This window comes from Neopelma chrysocephalum, unplaced genomic scaffold (assembly GCF_003984885.1).
Source record: "Neopelma chrysocephalum unplaced genomic scaffold, ASM398488v2 Primary Assembly neopelma1_71, whole genome shotgun sequence".
In the NCBI taxonomy this organism is placed as follows: domain Eukaryota; kingdom Metazoa; phylum Chordata; class Aves; order Passeriformes; family Pipridae; genus Neopelma; species Neopelma chrysocephalum.
The window spans coordinates 15,231,151-15,254,632 of NW_020897731.1; the positions used below are offsets into that span (position 1 = coordinate 15,231,151).

The window sequence follows — 23,482 nt, forward strand, 5'->3', positions numbered from 1 at the left end:
TAACAGTTGAGACAATCACTTTATGCAGCTAAATTTATTCTCAGAACAGATTACATTTAAATGTGGAGAAGTGGCCAACAGCAGGGAAAATTGTCCTTTTCTGTGTCAGTCAGGTGCTTTATGTAAGACTAGGCTCTGCTAATAAACAGTGGATGTGTTTCATTCTTTCTTACTGCTGTTAAACAAACCTGCTTTGGCTGACCGTACGTACAAGTTGTAGCAATGTATTAATTAACCTGCCCAAGAAAGGAGTAATGTGGTCGATGGTAATGCTGAAATGCTGAGGCCATACTTGCTGTTGAAATGAGAAAGTTCTCTTTTCCATGGGTGATATACTAACAGGTTTAGATCTCTAGGTAAATGATCTATGAAATGCTTGATACATTTAAAAGGAAAGAGATGTAGAACTCTCAGTGACACAGAACTGATTAAGCTATTAGATACTACACAGTTTTTGTTCCTCTGTCTCAAAAGGGGATATTACTTCTGTAGATACATGTGACTCTGCACAGGAAGTATATCACTAAAACCTCGTTTTACTGTGAATGGATTCTATGCCCTTCCATGCAATTTTCATTATTCCCATTTAACAACCCTGTAAGGTGGCCTGTGTGGCCTTACATCTCTCACAGCCCCCCTTGCTCCTCTTCCAATGAAACAGTAAGTGGCTTAAATAAAACCTTCAGCCAGCACTGCAGATTTCAGAAGAAAGGCTTTTATCTTTTAGTCATTGACTGACAATAAATTTCCTTGCTTCTGCAAGGGAGTGTGTTAATGACATGACTGACTGACACGTGATACTTACCTCTAACTTAGTACTTGCATTGAAAAAATGAAGAAATTAGCTTTGCTTTACATGATTTTTCTACAGACTTCAATAAAAATGTGACTACAAATAATTACAAAGCCTGCCTTTTTTAGGCAACCTATAGTATACAGAGTGGAGAATGTTACAAGAGCACGTCCGGTAAAGACAATACATCAACATAATAATGCAGGATATTTCAGTAAAAATAGAATAAATAAAATAAAAATATTTTAAGCTGTATTTAACAGGTTAAGTTAGAATATGGCATCAGACATACAAGGCATAGTGAACATGGCTGCCAGTCTACAGAATCACTAGGTATTATAAAAAATGCATAGATAACTGAAGGGTCGCTATAACATCAACTAGAACAGTGGCAGTTGCTCAAACACACACACCCCATACGTACTTTTTTGGCCATGGTAAAAAGAGCATCTGAATATATTGTTTAACAAAAGATAATGGGCTTTGCAATATTAGGCTCCAACTCTGCAAACACCTGGATGTATATTAAAACTTTTGGAGAATAAGGAGATCTACTGAAGCAAAAAGGCCACATATAGTCAGACCATTAAGCACACTACTTAAATACTTGCAAAATCAACAACATTTTGTTAACAGACACAAACCTCTTAAAACAAACATTGGTGAGTGAAGTACAGCTTTTCAAATACCCTTCTATCTTCTCAGCCCTTCCTGCAATTGCACACATTACTACTGAAAACTAACCAGATGTTCATAATCTTGACAACACCGGTGCAGAACTTCACACTGCTGCTCACTAAGTGTTGGTTTAGTTAGAGTCCAGATCGTTCCTGGGGAGAATCAGCACTGTAGAGGTGCAATGATGAAATTTAATTATACTGCTTAAAATTATTTCACTGCTGTACAACAGTTGCAAATCCCAAATCATGCTGTTCCCAGCTGGAACTTTAAAAAGACACTGTCAAAGTAATTTAAAATAAAATTTGAATCACTGGCACAATGCCAAAAAAGGAAACTTTTTATCTCTTAACTTCACAAATATACCTAAAGGTACAGTGTTAGCCACCCCATTTTGAGGGCAGTCATCCCTGGAAGTGCTCAAGGCCAGGATGGGTGGGGCTCAGCAACCCAGTCTAGTGGAAGGTGTCTTTGCCCATGGCAGGGGGGTTGGAACCAGATGATCTTTAAGGTCTTTTCCAACCCAAGCAGTTCTGTGGTTCTCTGATAGGAAGTGAGTTTTTACACTGCCCCTACCAGAGGTGACTGGGATCAATACTAGAAACTATAGAAGCAGGTGTGCAAGCTGCCATGCTCATGCTTTGTGATCTGGCTTTGTACTCGGTTAAACCACTGGTACTGCTTAGGGGGAGGGGAGTTGTTTGCATCCCCTCACCTCCAGCTCTCCCTGCACACTCAGCACAAGCAGCTTCTTTTCCAGCTGTACAAGCAATAGAGCTGGTGCAAAGGAGATGGCAAGAATGTGAGCCTTGAGAGGGGAAACAATTGTTTCAGTGCCTGAGGTGCAGAATCTCCATCATGAAGAGATCTCAGATGGGTGGAGGATCAGCTCTTCAGAGGGTATTCTAGAGAGCTAAATATAATTACCATAGTTGCATAGCTAGCCTTCACCTGACATTTGCTCATACATCATGCTGAGTTTAGTTTAATGATATTTCTGCATTTTTCAATGCAGACATTTCTGGAATAGTCATTCTTTTCTGTTGTGTTCCTGAGTTACTTTGCCCAGGTGTTGTCACTAATTTCTTTAAACAAGGAAATGAAAAAGAAAATAGTTTGTTTGTAACAGTCTCTTGCATAGTAAAATAAAAAAGAGTTATTGTAAGAATAACATTGACAATGTTCCTTTATCTTTGCAGTATGACCAGATTTGCAGACTTGGGAGACACTTACGGTTTGGAACTTATCTATAAATGGAGGCAAAACATTTTTATTAGTAGTTAAAAATACTTTTAATGTTCCATGTCCAAAGTGTGTACCAATCTGCAGGTCTAGACAGAAGACGGCCAAGGGAAAGACTGAAGATGCATAACTGCATTTCAAAATTAGCCTGAGGTACAATTTTGAGGTCAATGCTGGGCTGATTTGTGAGGGTCTACAGGTGTGTCAATGAAAGCAATCAGATGAAGCCTTTGGAGCAAAAGCATTGAAATCACATTGTATCATCTGAAGCACTACCCTGTTAGAAAACAACTCTCTTCTAATTTTGTTACAAGAGCATTAAAAGTAAAATAATTTCATGGAATTTCGTAAATAACAAGAAACATAATTGTTCTTTTTCTGGCATGCTAAGTATTCAGCAGCAAACTCTAGGGGAAGGGGGAATTGTGCAACCAGACACGGAATTGAACATTTCATCAAACACTTGAATGGAAAAACTATGGAATAGTTTAGCCTCTATAACAGTTTTAAGACAATAAAATCATTATTTCTTACTTAGTCCTGATTGTTTTGAGCCCTGCATGAAACAAATGGTATTTCTGATGAATAAATGACAGACTTAGGAGAATAAATTTAACAGCCAACAGTTTCATTTGTATGTTTAAAGCTGAAAAGCTTCAGTTGATCACCCTGCAACTCAATTACTAAAAACATTTCTGGATTATTCATCATTGATTTGGTTTTAAACACGATTCTTCTCTAAGACCACAATGTGTAACCAAAAGATGAAATAATTACACCATGATTCCAAAGCATGTCAGGGAGATGTTAAAGTGGTTGCTAGACCAAGGCTGACAAACAATTTAAAACTAACAGGTGTAGTTCTGTAAAAAACAAAACTTGTTATTTAATCTACAGTAATTCAATGGTAGCTAATACTTGGTACCCATTCCAGTGTTGAAAACACAGCAAAATGCTGTAGGATTTAAGATTGGTTTGTGACAAATCCAGCTCAAGAAGGTGAAATTTTAACTTGGGCATCATTCACTCCACAGACTTTAGCATGAGTTCACTGGGAGGGACATGGCCATATTCTTTTTTTGTGTGAGTTTAGGTAATGTTCATGTATTTACAATCAAACAAACCTTCCATTGCCCATGATGTAACTCACTGACAGCAAAAAAATTATTCATGCTTCTTTTCATATCAGACGATGGCGGCAAGAACGAGAGAACATGCTTGTCTAATATTGTTTTGATAAGGGTAAATTCTCTGAAGACAAAGCATCAGCAATTGAAATGGAAGGCCAGATATCGTCAGTTCATTTTCCTTAGTGTAGCTACTGTTATCTTCAGTTAAATGTTAGGAGAATCTTCTCTCTTGTGCAGCTATGGCATCTCAGTGACCGGACGTTTCTGTTTCAAAGTGTCAATGAGAGACAACACTCCTCTTTTTACATTAGTTGTAACTCTTCTAGTCATGGAGTCTGCAGGAGGTGGGGGCGGTCGAACTTTCTGTGAAGGAGGTCTGGCTACTAAGCACTTCTGATACCGTAACTGCAACAAAGCAAAACCATTCTGCAATCAATACTCTATCCAATAATTTTACAGAGCATTTCAAATACACTTTTAGTACTTTCTCATTAAATATAGCCAAATCTCTGTTTTGGCTGTGACAGAAAGCTTAGCTCAAGTTAACGGGACATTGGTCTGTCAGTGTGTGGGCAGAAACTTCATTAGCACACAACAGATACTACATCATATAAACAGACATCTGAAAACTGAAAAATAAGTTTTCTGGGTTCAGCTACTTTGGAACAAGGATTATTTTCACTATATTGCCACTGGATTGTATAACAATTGTGTAGTGAAAGAAAAGATTTCTAACTTACAGAGACATTGGAAAGGTTAAGAGGGAGGATGATTAAAGGGGCATTATTCACTAAACTGGCATTTCAAACTTTAAATGTTTGGATTTTAATTGATTAAATATATCATAATACCAATTCCTATTTTAATCTGTTCTTTCATTTTCTTCCTTGAAATTAATATAATTGAAAATTTGGAAAGATGATTATTTATGGAGACAGTGAAAAATCTAAGTGCTATTAGATGCCTTTGAAGAAGGTCACTTACCATACAAGCAGCCTGAACAGCTTCTGATACATTGCCTGCATTTGGTTCGCACCAAAAAACGTGGCACTCAAAATGCTGGTTTCCTGTATCCATAATGAAGGCGAATGTGTGAATGTCTTTGCCTACTCCCATGAAGGACAGGAACCGCACACGACACTCCACCATGACTTCCTCTTCATTCTGGTAATGAAACAAATGACCATTACTCTTGGATATTCTGTGCAACTTCCAATTTTGATTAATAGGAGGATACACTGAAATAGTATTGTAATTCCTGATTTATCTGCATATGCCCAGCGTGCTCAGGCCTGGGCTGGATCTCCTTCTGGGCTGTCACTGGAAAACCAAGGCTTTGAGCATTAGCACAGAGCATGTTGTGCATTTCACAAACTGCTTGTTTTGTGAAGAAACAAAACAACATGCCTATAATGACTCCAAAATATGCTCCCCTATCACTGGTATGCTATAGAGATGCTGGTTTAGTATCTCATCAAAAGACATACATAAAAGATTTTCTTCAAAAGTTTCACTGTATTAATCTCTATGGAAAATGCTCTACATTTTCCTCTGTAACACAGATTTAAATACTACTCTTGGCTTTCATACCAAGAATAAAGTAAAACCAGTTTGGAATTTAGGATTGTTACTTCGGGCTTAACCTACAACATTTTAGGCTCCAAATTCCTAGAAACTGAATTATGAATACTTTTTATTTCTGAGAACATGCTTGGAATGGTAAAGAAAGCTGAAGCTGATACAAGCAGTAAGAGCCTCTGCAGATTCTGGAAAGAAACAAAATGCAAAATAAGCAAATGAATTCCAGTGTAAATTAACTCTACTAACATTTCTGCGTTCCTGGTTTTCAACACTCATGTTAAATGTGTTTTAAACAAGACAGTCTGCCTTACTCTTTCATTGATTACTGTGACAGTAGCATCAGCAACATTCATGGTAACTGCCATCCAGTCATCTTTGCTAGAGGAAGCTATTAGACTCTCAATGGCACTATTCAGAGTGTCCATTCCTAAAAGAGAAGAAAATGCAATAATGAAAAATAAAATATGTTAACAATAACAAAACTTTTTATCTTCACACTGTAGTACAGAAAACAGATTGTTCTGGGCTCCTTATTAAAATTATTTTGATAATGGAAGGAAGTATTGTGAAGTTGTATTTCTTCATATGCAAAACCAAAACAGGTGTCTCTGGCTTATAAAAACCAGGACAGCATCTTGTTTAGCTGCTGCATCGTTTCAGTTCTCTAGGGCCCTTCTCATTAGTAGCAGAGCTTATATTCAGAGGAAGCTGTAGAAAGAAACTTCACCTTCTTGGCAGCTCCCAAAAAACACATGTTCATATGATGCCCTGAATATTTGATGTCTTCATGCCTGATTCGTATGGCTGAAACACAAGAGTTGCTACCCTTCAAAAACCATGCATTTACCCTAGGCTAGCCAGAGTGCAGCTTTCAGAGCTTATGCAAGGTACTTTGGAAGACACTTAAGTGTTACATACCTACAGGTTTAGCTACAGGTAGCATGCCCAGGTACTGGACGTGGAACTTCTGTACCAGTTCTGTCTTTGGTGTTGGGAAATCTACTGCATGGGAACAAAAGTCAATTTCTGTTAATCAGCATTCACAGCAGGAAAAACCACTTTTACTTCATCAATAACATAGAACAGTTTACTCAGTAATTGCACTCTGAAGGTATTGTATCGATTAAAACAGATTTTTACTTCTTCTAACAAGAACAAGCCTCAATAATTTCGAAAGGAATTAGGAATAAATTTTCATCAGCTGATGTTTGGTGTACGCTAAGAATAAGGTCAGATTATATTGCTGGCATATTAAAAACCAGAAAATATAGATGAATGGATTTTTGAGACATACAGACCTAAGTTTCAATAAAATAACTATGTGAAATCTGGAATCTGCTTTTAATACCATCCTTGCTAATATGCTAAATACAGTCTCCAAGTAATCAATACTACTCTGAACACTACACATTACACAGACCATTACACAAGTTGATGTATGGATTAGGAGTAAGATATTCAGTACAAACTGGTGGATCTAGAAGCACATAATGTCCTATAAAGCTAACACAAAGTATGTTTGTTCTCCTGGAATACTTTCAAAATAGCAACTACTAAGGTATGACTAATAAAGGCACAAAAAGGCAACTTCCTTCTACAATGTATTAGAGTGTGCAGAAGACCCTTCAGCTGGACAAAAACCCACTTACACTCCTTGCCTCAGAAATTTCTAAAATAGATGCTGAAACCTAGGAGGAGTACTCCTACGGCTCCTCTGAATCCAAGTGATTAACTGAAGTATATTCTGGTTTTAAGTGTGAGAGACTGAAATGATTAATGGCTTAGAACATTGTTAAGATCATTAAAGCTCAATCCCCACCGAATATGCCTCCTGGATTTCAGAGAACTGGACTGTGAGTTAAGCCTCCTAACTGGAACCTGAGGTAAGATAAATGTGGTGCTATTGTCTAATCACCTCAGGTTTAAGGTGAAGTAAACAAGGCCGGGAGGAGGCCACAGCCCACAGACTCATTGGCACTCTCCCACTCCAGTCTCCCACTCCCTTGAGAGACTGGACTGTTAATGCCAAGGGCTCCAACAACCAGCAGGGTGCTTTGATAACAATGTGCAGAGTGGCTGCCCAGGTGCTGAACGTGTGCACACCTGACACCTCAGGCTACAAGCTGGGTGTTAAACAAGATAAGGAAAGAGGCAAGCCCTGTGAGGCAGGGTAACGTTTCTTTTTCCTTACACAAATGACTCAGCTGTGATAACTCCCCTCTGGAGAAGCACTGAGACAGTCACACATGGCCTGGAGGTATCTCTGCTGATGGGCCATAATGGAGTCAACTGTGCTGACCTAACAGGCAGCTGTAACATCTTAGAAGGTGTCAAAGACTCATTAAATGTCCTGCGATCCAGTTTTACATCATCAAGTGTAAAACTCCCCAGTCTACAGGCAGTATTAAGCGTTCCCCCCTGAACCCAAGAGTATATAAGTCATGAAATCTTTGAGTTTTGTGGGCTGCCCCCACTGGATCAAGACCATCAGTTCCACAAGTCTGTGACTGTCACTTCAGCCAACAGACATTGAAATTGCAACTACCAACTCTCATCACTGGATCCAACGGGTGGTGACTATATATCTTTCTACTTTTATCCTTTCTTTCTCTTACCTTTCCTTATACATTGTGTTATTTTTATGCTTTTATATTGCTACAGTACTGTATATAATACCAATCAAAATGGCTACATACATGTTTTCCTTTGCAACCAAACTGTTCTAAAATAAACCCTACACATATACATTTACAAACACCGATCGCTCAGTTTTGTTTCACTCTAATCCACCCCAAGGGAACTTTTAAAAAGAATCTGGGTTACCCTTGCCTTCTGGGGCAGGTTGTAACAGGAGGATTTGGCCAACTGGTGCAGTCTCAAGTCAGGAGGTATTTTGATTTGAAAAGGACATTATGTCCAAATATCCCCCAAAAAGTAAGACTGGATTTGCAACACTTGCACTTCAAAATAAAAGAGGAAATGCACAAGTTGACATAATTGAGTAGAGGTCCATTACTGTCAACATAACAAGTAAAAATATTTAAAGTAAAACAGGAACAGGTTACAGTCAGATACATTAATTAAAAGACAGGCTTGCTCTCCACCCAACATGCTCCATTTTCATCCAAAGCTGCATCAGAAACAAAATGCATCTAAAACAGGACCATCCTGAGGATACTAGCTGCAACACAGTACCTTGCAGAGGAACATCAAGAGTGACATTTGTCCTGTCTTGCAATGAGCTGCAAGCCATGGCTTTAGCATTCTTCCGTTCAGCCATAATCTGAAGAAGACAGTGATAATACAGCATTTTTTAAAAAAAGTACAGCAACAACTACAAATTTACTGATATTACAATCCTAGTTTCTGAAATCTGAAGTAAGTCAGAAGCCATATGACTGAGCAGGTTATTATTTTTAAATAACAACTTTAATTTTCCTCCACTTTATTCACCATTCCTTTACTACGTAAAGAACTTAAGTGGTGTACAAGCCTAGATAAAAGGCAGATGGAGGAGGAAAAAAACTCTAGCCATTTTTATGAACAGTAAAATTGCAGCTGATAGGAGGAGGAGTAATATAGCAAGAAATATAAATATTTAATGCACAGAGAAGAATGTTCATTATTTATGTTTCTCTCTGAACTATCTTCTGCTGTATATGATTTTTTCCTCCATTTTTATGTTTATTCTGGAATTAAAAATCCCATGCAAAATACAACCTGTTCTTCCCCCAACATATATAATAGTAGCAAAAAAGAAAAAAAAAAAAACAAACCTACTTCAAAATAACCATTTTGGATGGTTATTCCCTACAAATATATGACAGAGAAGGTATCCAGGGAAGCTAACAGAGGTTTCCCAAAGCTCGTATATGAACCATTGCTATCTGCTTCTTTACGCTATGTCTGTTCCATTAGCTATAGTCTTAAATGTCTAGTTGTTCTCTTGTTGTTCTCTTATCCAAAATTAATGTCAGAAGTTTCATGCCGTAGTTACTTGTGTGACAGCTCTGCTCCCCTTCTGATATCCCTGCATATAGCTACCACAGCATTTATTTGATGTTGACCTTACTGGATAAAAGCAGCTGCGCTAGGCCTGTGTAGCATGGTTTTTCCTGCTAGACTTGCTGGAAACACCTGTGTGAATTGGAGAATTGGAGAAGAACTAGGAACAACACAACAGGTCTAGGCTTCTCCAGTCAGCCACTGCTGCAGTCCCTGGTGTACTTCACCAAGTACAGCCTGCAGCTCCTTGGCCAAACCAAACATCTACCTGAGTGCTGCTACTGCTACTCCCTCTGGCACCTGAACCAGGACAAACGTGCCAGACTTTGCACAGTTGCTGGGCTACCTTCTGCCTCAGGCATAACTGTGCTGCCCAGAGGGTTCCAGTAACACACACTATGCAAATGCTCACGTTGCTTGCATGAGATATCACTAACAAGTTCAGTACCACATCTGTGGTGTTGGAAAAATGAAAATTTTTTAGACTATACAACTGACTATAGAGGAGGGTTTGGCATCACTGATTCCATTCACTAACATGAAGACAAAATGTAAAAAGCAAATTACAGGCATACAGCAGAATTTCAGAACCTGAAGGTTTTCTAAATAACTTTTCTAGAAGAGCTGTGACTTATGAGGAGGGACAAGTTACACAATACTAATACACTTATCAGTCCCCACAGCTCACTCTTCCTGTGCTGCAAACTGCCATAATTTAATGAAAACCAAAACAAGAAGCACAGTATTTTTAAAAAGGGGGATGCAGTTGCAAATCCACCACAGCTCAATAAAAGAGTAAAAGAAGAGTTTCAAGTAGATTGGCTTAACTTCCTCTTTATAAAGCCTTTCAATCAGACAGCTTGCTGTAAAGAATGTGCTGCCTTGCTATTGCTGCATGAAATGAGTGTAGAGGACATTCATAAACAGATCATCCAAGAAAACCAAAATTAATAACCAGGAAATGGTGCCAAATCTATAAGGTAAAATGACCAAAAAGTACAGTCCTCTCCAGTATTACAGACAGCACTATGATCAGCAGGAGCTAGGATTCTTTAGTATTCATAACCACAGTAGCTTACACCCCCTCTTCTCCATCATTTTTTTTAAATATAGTTAGCAACTATTTTCTGTCTCTCCTGCAGGATAATACCATTGAATAACACCATTCAAGCAAGGTCTGATTTATTTATGGAGTTTAAGATCACAGTTTATTATTCATTGAAGCTCTGTGTTCTTTTTCCATTTTGAACCTGCAGCTTCTTTCTTACTCAAGAAAACCTTCAGTCTCTATACACACTTGTCAAATCAAAAGCATATATCATCCTTCTCAAATCTAAATGCTCACCCTCCCATAATTCCTATCCGTTTGCATCCTTTCCTTTACAAATTCTCTACATCGTTCTTGTTGCCAGTGATATAAACTAAACTAACACTGCATACAACCGCTGATTACATGTATGTATAAGGCTCAGGGACCTCTAAACAAACGAATGCAGCTGATTTTAAATCCACTTGCCTTTGAGCAGATTTCATGTAAACTTGTAGCGATGGCTTTTGCAGGTGTGTCACATCGAAACACATGACATTTTAGAATTCTCGTGTCTTTGTCTCTTGCCACATAAGCAAAGTCTCTGTGTAAACAAAATAAACTGACATATTAGAAACAAGCAAAACAAACTACATCAGTAGAATCAGTAGTATCTCCAAAACAGCAAGTCCTACTTCAATTTAACAGGTGTGTGCCTCAGCTCTCAAAGAATAAAACACAGCCTTAGACAAAGCAGATCTACAAATGTAATAAACTGCCTACCCATGAAACATATATATAAAGTTTGGTGCTCAATCCATATAATTAAAAAGTTCATTACAGTTTCCTAACCATGCAACTTACTGACGTTATAACCCATAATTCCAAATGCAATTGTAAATACACAGGAAAATTTACTCAAATATTTTACTGAAGATGAAATGGGGAGAGAATTACAAATTAAGACAGAAAACACATGCAGCTCTCAACTGTTAAAAAAATGAGAAACTGCATACAAGATTGTAGTTAGAGAAAAACTGTATTTCAAAGGACTGTATAAAGTGTTTAAAATATGCAGATAGTAATTAGAGATCTGGTTGCATAAGGGAGATGTGAACCTGCCGAGCTTTGCTCACACTAATTGCCCTAAATTTCTGACCTTATTTTTTCAAAAGTTAAATAAAGCTGCCCTACAAAAGATATTTTTTGTACTGTACTGGCTAGTCACCACAGCACAGTATAGCTTTCAAGCACGGGTGAAGGAAGTACCAGAATTAGGTTTATTTGTTCTCAGGCTTCTTAAGAGTTGGAGCTCTTCTGCAAAAGCTGAAGCGGTATATGCTGAGTCAGGAAGAAGCTTGGCTTTGCCCAGTTGCCATCCTTGCTATACCAGACTCTATGTTCATTGGTCTTGCATGTCTGCTTTTTCATGTCCTCCAAGCAACCACAGCCCACTCCTACTTTGTGACCCTCCTGTTACCTCCACATTTCTCTGGGACTTTTCATTCCTAGCTAAGTTATACTGAGTAGTTAACTACAATTAAACCAGACAAGCAAAGTTGGAGCTCCCAACAGCCTCTTATGCCTGAAGTCTCTCTCTCTGAAGTCTTCAATGCCTTTCTGTTTTCCACATAAATAATTACCAGCAAGATTCTAACTGGTAAAGAGTTAGAATGGTAAAGGATACTCCTAAACCCCAGGCTTAGTATAAACAAAAGTATATGTTTATAAAAATCTGTAAATATTCCAAGCAGGGTTTAATGTAGCATGGATGGCCAATTTCTTCATTCATTTGAGAGGCCCAGTGAATTGAAGAATTTTATACCGAAGCTATTTAGGGAGAAAGAGAGACTGTGGCAGATGGATTGCTGGCCTTCCAGCTCTGTACAAGAGATGAACACTGTCCTGCAGTTAAGTACAGTACCCGTATCTAACTGAACAGCACTAGATTTTGCCCTTAATGAGCCCTTGAAACATATGGGCTGCTCAGTAACAGGTACAGGTGGTTGTTCCATCTAACTGCTTTGCAACCTGGAGCCTGATGAGCAATACTTTAAGAAAACCAAATGACATAAAACTATCAAGGGATGAGATTTGGAAGCAATTCCACATGACAGAACAGTGCAGAAACACAGTGAAGATGGAGGCCCCTCTCCATCTCACTGCATGCCAACTTGCAATGGCACACTAGGGCACAGCAGAGACAGGAGGCAGCAGGGCAGCACGTGGAGTGTGTTGCCACCTGAACCCTTCCTGCACAGGGAATGCAGCCCACAGGCTGCATTGGTTTTCACTGCAACACTGCCTTCCAGCACGTAAGATACAGGCACCTTGTGGACGGATGGTGTTTTACCCAACTGCTTGTGACCTGCAGGAAAAATCACAAGGCAATAATCCAGGAAGGTGCTGTCAATTAGAAGATGCCCTAAGGTTCCTAGCTCCAGACTGACCCTCAGACTCTTGTCCACAAGAGCCTTTTCGCCCTTTTGCTGCAAGATCACAGAGGTGCTGAGTTCCAGCTGCAGTCTTGCTCCTGGAAAAAGGCTGATGCTTTTGGCTCATCCGTACATGTGCCAAGTCTTGTTTTAGAATGGCTTCCTCCTAGCTTAATGTTTCAAAAGCAAGTTGAAGACTCCTAGCTGGACTCTAGTAATAAGACTAAGAAAAGGGAGCATGGCTTACCTACGGTTTATGAAAAATTAGCAGCTATGGGTTAAAAAATGAAAGTGCCACATAAAAAACCTTTGAGAATTTTGCCTTTTGAAATAAGCTTTCAACATTATTGGTGCTTCTCCTGAAAGACCTGCAGGGCAGGTCTCTAAAAATGCTCAGGCTCACAAAAGACCCACATAAAATATCCTGAGCTCTAAAGAAACCTTGCCTGGTTTGAGAGCTGTGAGGAATTTCCAAACATCCTATGCATTTTGAATTTTTGTTTTCTACGTGTTTGGCTTTAGCTGCCGTCTTTTAAATGTCCTAAGTTACAGACTTCACATTTTTGAGTCCAAATATCTTCCCTAACAAATATTTTAACTGCAATGCAAAAACATCATTCACTTATCAGACATGGATTTTCTACCATAACTTCATTGAGACTTCCCCCCACTTTCTATGCAAGAAAAACTTGCTGGAAGTGACCATGACTTTCAGAGTAGCAAAGACACATAGCATAAACAAGCAGACTGCTGCACACACCTTATTATTGGATCAAGGTCTGTTCTTTCAGAGCGCAGACATAACAGCTGAAATCTGTGTTCACATTAACTTAAAACAACATCAGAAGTCATCTGTGAGACCATTAGATCGTTATTTATTACCATATACAACCATTTATGTCAAGTCAATACTATTCCTTTAAGGACTTGTAAACAGGTGATTTATGCATCCCTTTACAAGATGATCCTAGAAAAAGCATCTGGTGCTGTTTTGCCAAGATGCCTGCACTGCACAGAAGCCTGTTCGACTAAACAGAAATCTGCATAGCCCGAGGAGGCTATACAATACCAGGATTTCCAATTTTAAGGCCAGCACCTTTGAAGAGTTGCACACTCACAGAAGAAAACCTGCTCCTTCTGTTAGCCATACAGCTATCTGTTAGAACCTTATTTTACTGTTAATAAAAGCTAAGGTGGGACAAAGCCACCAAAGCAAATCATTAGGGCTTAGAGGACATAACACATTGCCAGCAAAATCCATTTGAAACAGCCCAATAAATTGTGGTCCAACCTCTGATCAGTAGCTCTGGCAATGCGCTGGTACACCACAACTTCACAACTTTCACAATAAACTACCATGCTGTGGGAGTTCACATCAGGATGGGCATCTCCACTGTGCTGCCAAATCCCTCCCTACTACATTGGACAACCACCGGGGTCACAGTAAATCTCACCCTGCAGAGTTTATCTGAGATCCAAGCTCTACTGCAAGGATTTTCAGTCTTATCTGTAAGATAATACTAAATGTGTTTAGTCAGCACATTACCTCCCAGTGGAGGTAGGACTCAAAGGACTGCAGAGATAAAAATGAGTCAAAGAATTAAAAGTCTGTTAAACTAAAAGACTGAATTTTGTTAGGATCAAAGATCTTGGTTGTAAAGGAACATAGCTCATAATTATACCCCATAAGTGGGAAACATCTTTGGTAAAAGTATTTTCAACAGCATTTTAAAGGCAGAGAGGTAGACTGGGGGCAGCCTGCTGAGCCTCGAGTTTTTCTCTCAAGTCTAAATTTACTTCTCTGATCAAAGGAGACCAATGTGGAGGGCACCATGAACAGTAATGAGCTTGCATGCTTTTGGGTAAGAACATTTCTTTTCTCCTGGAAGGCTAATGACAGCCAAATGAATGAGCCACACGCAGAGCCCAGCTCAGTGACCATTCTGACCACAGGTAAGACCTGTGGCAAGGGCACAGAGGAGTCTGATGAGTGTTATGGATGTGGTATCTGTAGCGGGACACTGCAGGTGTCCCACTTTAGTCCTGCCATGTCAATGTCCTCCCTTACGCAACTGGCTCAGGCATAAACCCCTCTGCCCTGCTCCCGAGGAGGTATCGGACATTCACATGTAGGCCTGGAGGTATTCATCCCTTCTGATGGGGCAAAACGGGCTCTGGTGTGAGAAACATCAGTCATGTCTTAGAAGGTGTCACAAATCAAAAACCCTCAAAAGTGCCCCCAGACTAATTTCTGGGGCCTTCCACCAGAGGACTGGACATGATCCAGTGTTACATCAAACAGTGTAAAACTACCCCTCTTGCCCCAGGGGAGGTACCTGGGAGTTCCCACCTGAACCTGAACGCATATTAACCCATTGAACTTTATGTTTGTGAGCTTCCCCCATCCCTGATGAATCAAGACTGTGACCATCGCTTTCACCAACGGACATCAAAATTGCAACTATCAAGTATTTCTTTTCCTTATGTATTTTCTTAAGTGATATTTTCATCCCCTTATACTGTTACATTTCTATAGGTAATAACCAAAATGGCTACATACCTCCTTTCAATTGCAACTAAATTGTTCTAAATTAACCCCCCATCTGTCTGTCTGTCTGTCTGTCTGTCTATCTATCTATCTATCTATCACTGCACTGTTTGCAACAAAGTCTCCAGGGTGTGGCCTGGAAAGCCCATGAGGCTGTGAGAAATGTCTCATCTTTGTCCTGTGAAATTCCACTCACATTAAGTCACCTTGTAGAAGTGTCAGAAATGCACTTCCCACCCACAGGGTTGTTGCTGGGTGCTGGGGAGGAGCTGCCAGGACACCTGGCCCACGCCTTGGCTCCACAAGCCTCAATACTGCAGTGCTGCACATAATGCTGCTGTAGAGACTCTCTGGCACTTCGTCCTGCACCTTCTGTAAATATTTCTGCTTGTAAAGGTATGCAATCATAAAAAAGGCTGTATAGCACAATTACAGAAGAAAATGAAATGCCAGCCAATACGTCAGTTTCAAGTACTGAGAGCTAATAAAACCCTTGTGGTGCTGTTTCAGACTCACACACCAGTGTTTCATTTTAAGTACCTGAACACCTTGAACAAAGTAAATCAGCTAATTACATTCATGGATTATGACTATACATAAACCTTTAGATGATCAGGGCCTGCATCTGTATGAAATGTGAGTTCTTCAAAACCTGTGGTGCTGCATCATGTACAACCCTGCTAGCACCATCTGTTTTCAAATCATCAATCAAAATTAGCCCAGAAGCAGTCCTTCCCCCTTCTAACAGTGCACAAACAGTACTACTGATTTCATTAATTCATGGAAGTCACCTAGATGCCTGTGCACTCGCACAGGCCCTACATAGCACCCCAGCACCCAAGACCTGGAGATGGAGGTACAGGCTGTGCCAGTTGGCTCCTCCACTGCCAGTGCTAGCCCTGCAGCGTTGCTTCAGGCATTTCTCGGCATCTGGAAAAACGAGCTCCGCGCTCCCTCATGGAGAAAAAAGGTATGGCTTTGGAGATTTCAGCGTATCTGCTTTCTGCAGCAACAGTAACAAACTTAGGACCACAATGGAACAGCTTCTTGTTTGTCCAAAGCCTTGAATCATAAAAAAGCCAGAAGACCTCTCTCTGATTTTTCTTCCACTTCAGATCCCTTCTGGGTTGGTTTATCTATAAACCTTCATTTGACTACAGCTCACTGGAAGCTGATTAACATTTAAGTGAGATTTATGTGCAACAGGCCCCTTTGATAATGAAGCAGTGCCAAGTAACGTGTTTGCAATAGAAATTTATGGAAAAGGGCAAATGCCTCCTCTTACCACTTCCCTGTCTTTATATCCTGCTGGGAAAACAAGTGAAAAAAAGAAATCAAAAAGCCATTACAAAGCCCATGGCTGAATAGAGAGCTAGCACAGGATTAACAGATCACATCTCATCCAGCTGGAGTCTTCTCTGTCTCCATAGGGTCTGTGTTCACATGAAATCTGTAGGATCTGAATGACAGCTCCTGATAAAGTTTCATTCCACGTCAGTGGGGAGAGCAGCAAGGTGTTTAGTGGGAGAATAATGTTGCAGAAAAAAGCTATGTACTCTTGAAAACTTAATAGCACAAGGGCACCACTTCTGTTGATACAGGATTATAGAGAAGGAGTACTGCACTGTAGGTAATTTTTAATTTTTTAATCAGTTGCACATGTACTACTCAATCCACTAATATCTTTCCAGTTATAGGAACTGGATATAAATCAGTATTCTGGAAAAAAGCTAGAAACCCAGAAAAATAGATAAGGATTATTTTGCTGCAAGAGTAGGTAAGACTGGTTCTGCTGAGCAGTTAAAAGTTCGGTAGAAATTTCTTTACTTTGAAAGAGTACAGGACTAGAGAAAGACATTTTAAAAACCAATTTTGAGAGTTGCAAACACAATGTAAGGTGTTAAGTAGAAGGGAATTTAATTTTTATTTGCTCTTTTACTCTCCTTAATTGGCAAATGTCTACAGTAATTGACTAAACCTTAGATAGCCATACCTATTTAACACCTGGCTAAGCATCATTTAGCTGCTCAACCTTGGATGAATATAATCACATTAAAAGCAATTTATGCTAATGCTGTCCTGTTTGAGTAGCAGTTATAACCATGTGCCACTATTAGGCTAAAGTCCTAGGAGGCATCCCAATTAAGTACAACCCGAAAGAGCAGCACATCCTCCATTACCTTCCCACTATAAACTTATTTCTTCAAAGGACTGCAGAAGAATATAGAATTGCATTAATCCTTTCGTTTGTTTGTTTTTGGTTAAAAAACCCTGACATCTTAGTCTTGAAGTCTGAAATAAATTTTTTACTCTTATCAATCAAAATAAATTGCTGCTATTTAAAACAACTATATTACAATGATACACATGCAGGAAAATGTAAATTGCTTTACAGATTTATGTATTACAAATTGTAACAAGAATCCTTTAACCAGAAAATTATATTCTCTGAGTTTGGCTTAAAATTCATCCAGAGTAGCCTACAGAAGATGACAGATTTCTCTGCACTGGTGTACAGACTCCTGTGATTGCAGGGTCACAGAGCACACACCACCATGCTGTGGGGAAACCATTTCCTGAGTCCATAACCTTCAGGCTTCACTTAGCTTTCCTGCAAACAGCTGACCAGAGACTTGTGAAAGCAGGAAGAAAAAAGGGGGAGCAGCCACCGCTACAGCAGAGCGGGTCCGAGACACCTGGCAGGAGGCTGCCATTCACTGTCAAGACATGAGCACCCATGGAAGCAGAGTAAATCAGCAGAGAAGGAGAAAAAGCAAGAGAAGTGAGAGGAGACTCATAAGAAAAGTAGATAAAGATAATGCCATCAACACCATGCTTGGATAGTGTTTTTCCATGACACACAAATATTCTAGTATCACAAATGGCAGAGAAGACAAGGTGCAAGAAACTTTGCAGTAACATGTATGACAGAAATTACAGATTCCCCAGATTAACATTTCAGATTTGTTATCCAGACTGCTCTTTCACACAGGAGAAAGGAGAATGATTTATAGCTGAGATGAAATCTGTGACTCTGTTCAGTGCACTTGTCTTTTTATTAGGGTCACATCAAGGAACTTGCGAAGTTAGGGAGAAAAACCCAAAGGCGAGAAACCATAACTAGACAAAACAAGCAGCATTCACAAAAGCTGCAAAATCTGTTTGTACAAGATTTACTGAGGACTTCTGAACTTCCATTTCACCCAGCAGATACAGACAGATACTGAGTGAACCCACTTCTGCCCTTCCACATCTTCCAAAGGAAACCCACAGCCCCTTTTCCACGTGACTATACATCAACCACTTTGGAATCAAGTTCAGAATGAGGAGGAAGAAAAATAACTGCTCCCAAGAGTCTCCTTCCCATTTCTCGTAGACAGTCATGGTGCATTTAACCACAGGTACTCTTCTCAGTGATGAGAGCTGGAAGAGATGTGGGGGAGAAGGAAGTTTCCCTATGTTTCTGACAGTTACTGGCAATCCTAGACACATATGAAAGCCCTGCAATTTTCCTTCACTCCAAAGGCTCCATCTCACAGAGCTCCTATACCTCTTTGGCTGCTCCCCAGCTACAACCCAGAATGGCACACTGGGCCACCACTACATTACCCTGGACATTAATTTTTAATCCAGCTTGTTAAAATGCCCTCCCCAAGCAGAGATTTTTTTGGATACTTTTCTTATTTCAGTTCTTACACAATTGGAAAATGGATTTCCTTGCAGCAAAACATCAGTTCTGCATTTATTAAATTCTCCTCAAATGGTCTGGCATTGACAGAGTGTAGTTTGTTTTTCTAATTCAAGAATACAGTTTGTAGGGCAAATTATCCCCTGCTGAAAGGCTGTTTGCTTCATTCCTTGATAATGTCACTTGCTAACTCTCAAGGAGGAGCTATGGCTACTTTGTGTGATACTCAGAGGCTTTAATCTGGCAGCCTTAAAACTCACAGCTGCTGGTTTTTCTTTGATGTCTTATCATTGCCACAGTTCTGCACGCTTCCAAAATTTGTTAAAACCCTCTCAGAGCTGATACGTCTGACACCCAGCTCAGCCCTTCAGAGCCCAGCACTTCCAAGCCTGAAAGCATTTGCATGACTTTCACTCCAATTTCCTTCCTGTGGTCTGATCCTCATGCAGCTGCGGGAGCCGGTCCCTCAGACGCGGTCGCCAGGTCTCAGCACTGCTCACTACCTCCTCCTGTGCAGGGGGGGCAGGAATCCTGTCAGCCTTGCCACCACTGCCTTGCAAGCCAGAAAGGTGGCTCTGAGAGATTACAAAGCATTTCCCTTTCTACTACCAAGGTCTATATCCCATTCCTGCAAAGAGACACAGATTTGCATCGACAAGAATCATGTCAAAGTGCAATTCTGTATCTGAGTTGTCCAGATCCATGAGCTCTGCTAGCACATTGACAAGAGTACAGATTGTACCACTGAGATGTATGTTCCATGCTGGTCCTTATTCCCAACCTCACCTCATGATCACATGGCCAAAGTACATCCATTGTGGCAAGGAGGACAGTTTATCATATGGGCTGTGGTCACCACTGAAGTGGTGCCCTGGAAACTGCTTTCCTGTAGGACCAGCAGCCCAAGGGGGCCCAGCTATACATCCTGCTGGTGCTTGGGGATCAGGTGGGGCTTACTGCTGCTCACCAACTGCTAGACAGACAAGGCAAGCTGAGAAGGCAACCAGTAGCTTAGACCTCTGCTTGTTTTATAAACGGATTTAACAAAAGACAGAACTTCTGTGACAGAACATATGAAATTCACTGACCACTGACTTGATCAACACCAAGTTTTCATGGTAGGTTTTTTTTCCCTTAATTGCTTAACAACATTTTTGAAATGTGCACAGGCAGGGGCCTGCCTTCTTACCCTGTGCAGCAGTTTTCAAGGAAAACGCACACAAATGAGGAAGTTTGTCAAGGCCATTAGAGTTGCTGCTTCTCCTGTGCAGCATTGTAAAGTGGTGGTTTAACTCCTCAGGATGTCCATTCTAGCATTTCTGATGAATCCTGAATTTCCTTTGGTCAGAGACTGAAATAGTTAATGATTTATGCATTCCAGGAGTTTGCAGGCTTTTGACTTTTACATTATACCTTGGATGGACAATTGAGCCTGCCCCTCCCTCCAGTGAAGAGCCAAGCTTGCAGGCTTTTGACTTTTGCCTTATACCTCTGATGGGCAACTGGGCCCATCCTTCCCCCTCTGCCAATCTTGGAAGGCGGGAACCAGGCCAGACTCAAAAAACTCTGTGCAGGTCCAGGGAGAGGTTAGAGGCTCGAGACATGGCCTGTGACACTAACCATGGATATAATAACTGATAACTTCTTCAAGTGTGAGGGCTTCCCTCCTTCACCCCCAGCAGATCAAGGCCACCACTTCAACTGACAGACGTGGAAGCGGCAACTACCAAGTGTCATCGCTGGACCCCGTGGGTGGTGACTATATGCATCTTTCCACTCTCATATTTTCTTTCCCTTACTCTCCCTTACCCTTATCCTGTCTTTCCTTTCTCTCCCTTATGCATTTTCCCACCCCGAAGTTATCCCTATGCCATATTGCTATAAATGATATAGATGACAACACCCAAAATGCTAGCATGCCTGTTGATACAAAATTGTTGAAATAAACCTTACCAATATATGTTTTCAGACAACAATTATTTAGTGTCATTTCACTCTAATCCACCCCAAGGGAATTATTGATAAAAACCTGAGTTACCCCCCCCCCCTTTTCCTGGGGCGGGTCATAACACCTTTAAGTAAATGAATGTGCTATTATGCCTATGAACCTCTGAATATTTTTGACAATGCTTCTGTCTTCCAGATCTAATTGGAAGACGTGGACTTTTGTTTATAAGGAATATCTAAAGATTTAATAAAGAAATACACCAAGTCGAAATGTTCGAAGCACTATTAAAGATTTAACTGAATAAGACAGCAGACTACACCAGAATAGTTAATCTCTCCAGTGTGATTTGTTTTATAAGCAATGCTTCCTCTTTATTATTCAGACAGAGAACACAGCAGTTGTGCACAGACACTACCCACGAATCTGCTTGCAGCACACTTTTGCCAATGTTAGGTTGGGACGATCATCTCTTCCTACATTCATGAAACCTACATTAGATTGCAAAGCCATAATCAAGAAAGTTCAAACATTTCCCCAGGCCAACACTCCCTAAAGAATTGATTAAAAAACAGTCAAGCCTGGAAACTGTTCTCATTATATTCCACAAAGCAAACATGAGGAATGGTCCACATCTCTAAACCATATTCCTTCCACCCAGCCCCACTTTGAAGTTTTTGCAATTTAGAAGAGCAAACAAACCCCAAATCTCATTTAAGAGATGCAATTCTCTTGCTAAGAGCCTTTGGAGTGGCTGCAGCCCTTGTGCTGCAAAGCACCTGACTACAATTCCTTACTGTCTGCTCTCCCATGAAACGGGAAGCATTGTAGAGAATTCCAAACGATCCCTTTGTACATCCAAACAAATCAAACAAACTTTTCTTCAAACTTGAAAGGCAAGCGAGCAACCCAGATGGACCCAAAACAAATACTAAAAATAGGAAATAAATATTGATGTTTCCAATGCTTGCTAAACTTAGCTCTTAAATCCCCTGCTTTAGTATCATGTTTTTTCAAATTTAAATAAAAGGTGGGACTTTAATACTACTGTCTTGCATTTCAGATTCAGGAGAGCAATATAATCTAAATTTTAATCTCAAACACTAGAAGCAAATATTAGAACTCCTGCATCACATGATTTTAAACTGTCCTAGTATTAGAGGGTTTGGGACCTGGAAAAAACAAAACAACCAACTTGACAATTCTGTTAATAGTAAGGTGAAAAGGCGACACAGAGATAGGAATTTACTCAGTGAACTTCTGTTCACTGATACAAGCAAACCAATACAACATTGTTTGATGCATGCTGGAAGGATAAACACGAAAATGGAAAAATGAAAATAATTTACCTCTCTCTGAATCCAGGGAAGCATGAAGAAACAGAAAGAACAAGTTAGAAAGCACTCAAGCAGACAGAACTCCAACATATGATGAGGCAGGGTAGCTGAAAAGTGCTGTACATTTAGTGTTCACTGTTGTTTGTAGCATAGCGTATCTAAGCATACTGCCACTACTTCCTTTCGACACTTCTTTTGTTGAATCTTGTTGTTCTGAAGTTTGTATTTTTGGAAACATGGAATGAAGCCAGCAGGCATCAGCTGAATTCAGCGAGGCAGCACAGACATACCAACAGTGGGACGTAATAAAGCTTAAAATACCACACATAAGTCCGGGAAGTAGTATGCAGAAAGCATAAATAGACATAGTGCATGAACCTTCCTTCTTCCAAAATAACACTATTTACAGCAGACACTGACTAAAGAAACAAGAATAATTCTTCAGAGTGTGAAAACCTTACATTGTTTGAACTGAAAGAGTAGAAAGATTGTCCTCAGTTTTTTTAATGCCTTTTCCAAAAGAAGTGACAGCCGGGGAAACAACCTCAGGAGTGCTGAGCTGAAGCCAGGAGGTATAAAATCACCACACACTTTCATTTCTGAAACACTTCAGCAACCACTAACTCTTGGTACGACTTAACCAACACCCCTTTCCTGCAGGCGAAGGTGGGCAGGAGAGGCACAAGCTTCCTTGGCTGGTGGCTGCCCTTTTTCGCCTTCCCGCAGATCTGCTCTGCCTGCCCAGCTCCTGCCCTGAGCCCCGGCACTCACTGCAGCTGGCTGCTTTCTAGGTCATGCCAGCCACCAGGGAACACCAGCAGGATGAGCTTGCAGGGACACGGGCACTCCTGGAGCTGTCCTGTGAAGACAGCACACTGTTTCCTGTGATGTTATCACAAAGGGTTCTCTGTGCTGGGGAGGGATGTGGGTTGCTGCCTGCTTCTGCCCACCTCTCCTTAAATACTGGACACCACTCCACGCAATGCATAGTGTCTCTACAGGGATAATAACCTTTCTTGAGAAGAGAGATGTTTAATGCTGCACTCCCACTCCTGCCTGCTGCAGGCATCTCA

At 40.4% G+C, this 23,482-nt stretch overlaps 1 protein-coding gene across 20 annotated transcripts in view; it reads right to left on the reverse strand.

Annotated features, from left to right (window-relative positions):
- Nucleotides 1–19: 19 nt before the first annotated feature.
- APBB2 (amyloid beta precursor protein binding family B member 2) overlaps nucleotides 20–23,482 on the reverse strand; it is a 192,739-nt gene continuing 169,276 nt past the window's right edge. For 9 of the 20 annotated variants that reach the window (XM_027686688.1, XM_027686689.1, XM_027686697.1 and 6 more), the window contains 7 exons: nucleotides 22,422–22,427; nucleotides 10,946–11,060; nucleotides 8,620–8,707; nucleotides 6,343–6,426; nucleotides 5,736–5,851; nucleotides 4,828–5,007; nucleotides 20–4,248 (listed from right to left, as the gene is read on the reverse strand). In XM_027686688.1, the coding sequence (XP_027542489.1) occupies nucleotides 4,081–4,248; nucleotides 4,828–5,007; nucleotides 5,736–5,851; nucleotides 6,343–6,426; nucleotides 8,620–8,707; nucleotides 10,946–11,060; nucleotides 22,422–22,427 (757 nt within the window). In that variant the 3' untranslated portion in view covers nucleotides 20–4,080. Of the gene's footprint in view, nucleotides 4,249–4,827; nucleotides 5,008–5,735; nucleotides 5,852–6,342; nucleotides 6,427–8,619; nucleotides 8,708–10,945; nucleotides 11,061–12,786; nucleotides 12,890–22,421; nucleotides 22,428–23,482 lie in introns of those variants that run through there. The other 11 variants (XM_027686691.1, XM_027686699.1, XM_027686696.1 and 8 more) reach the window with 5 other exon arrangements.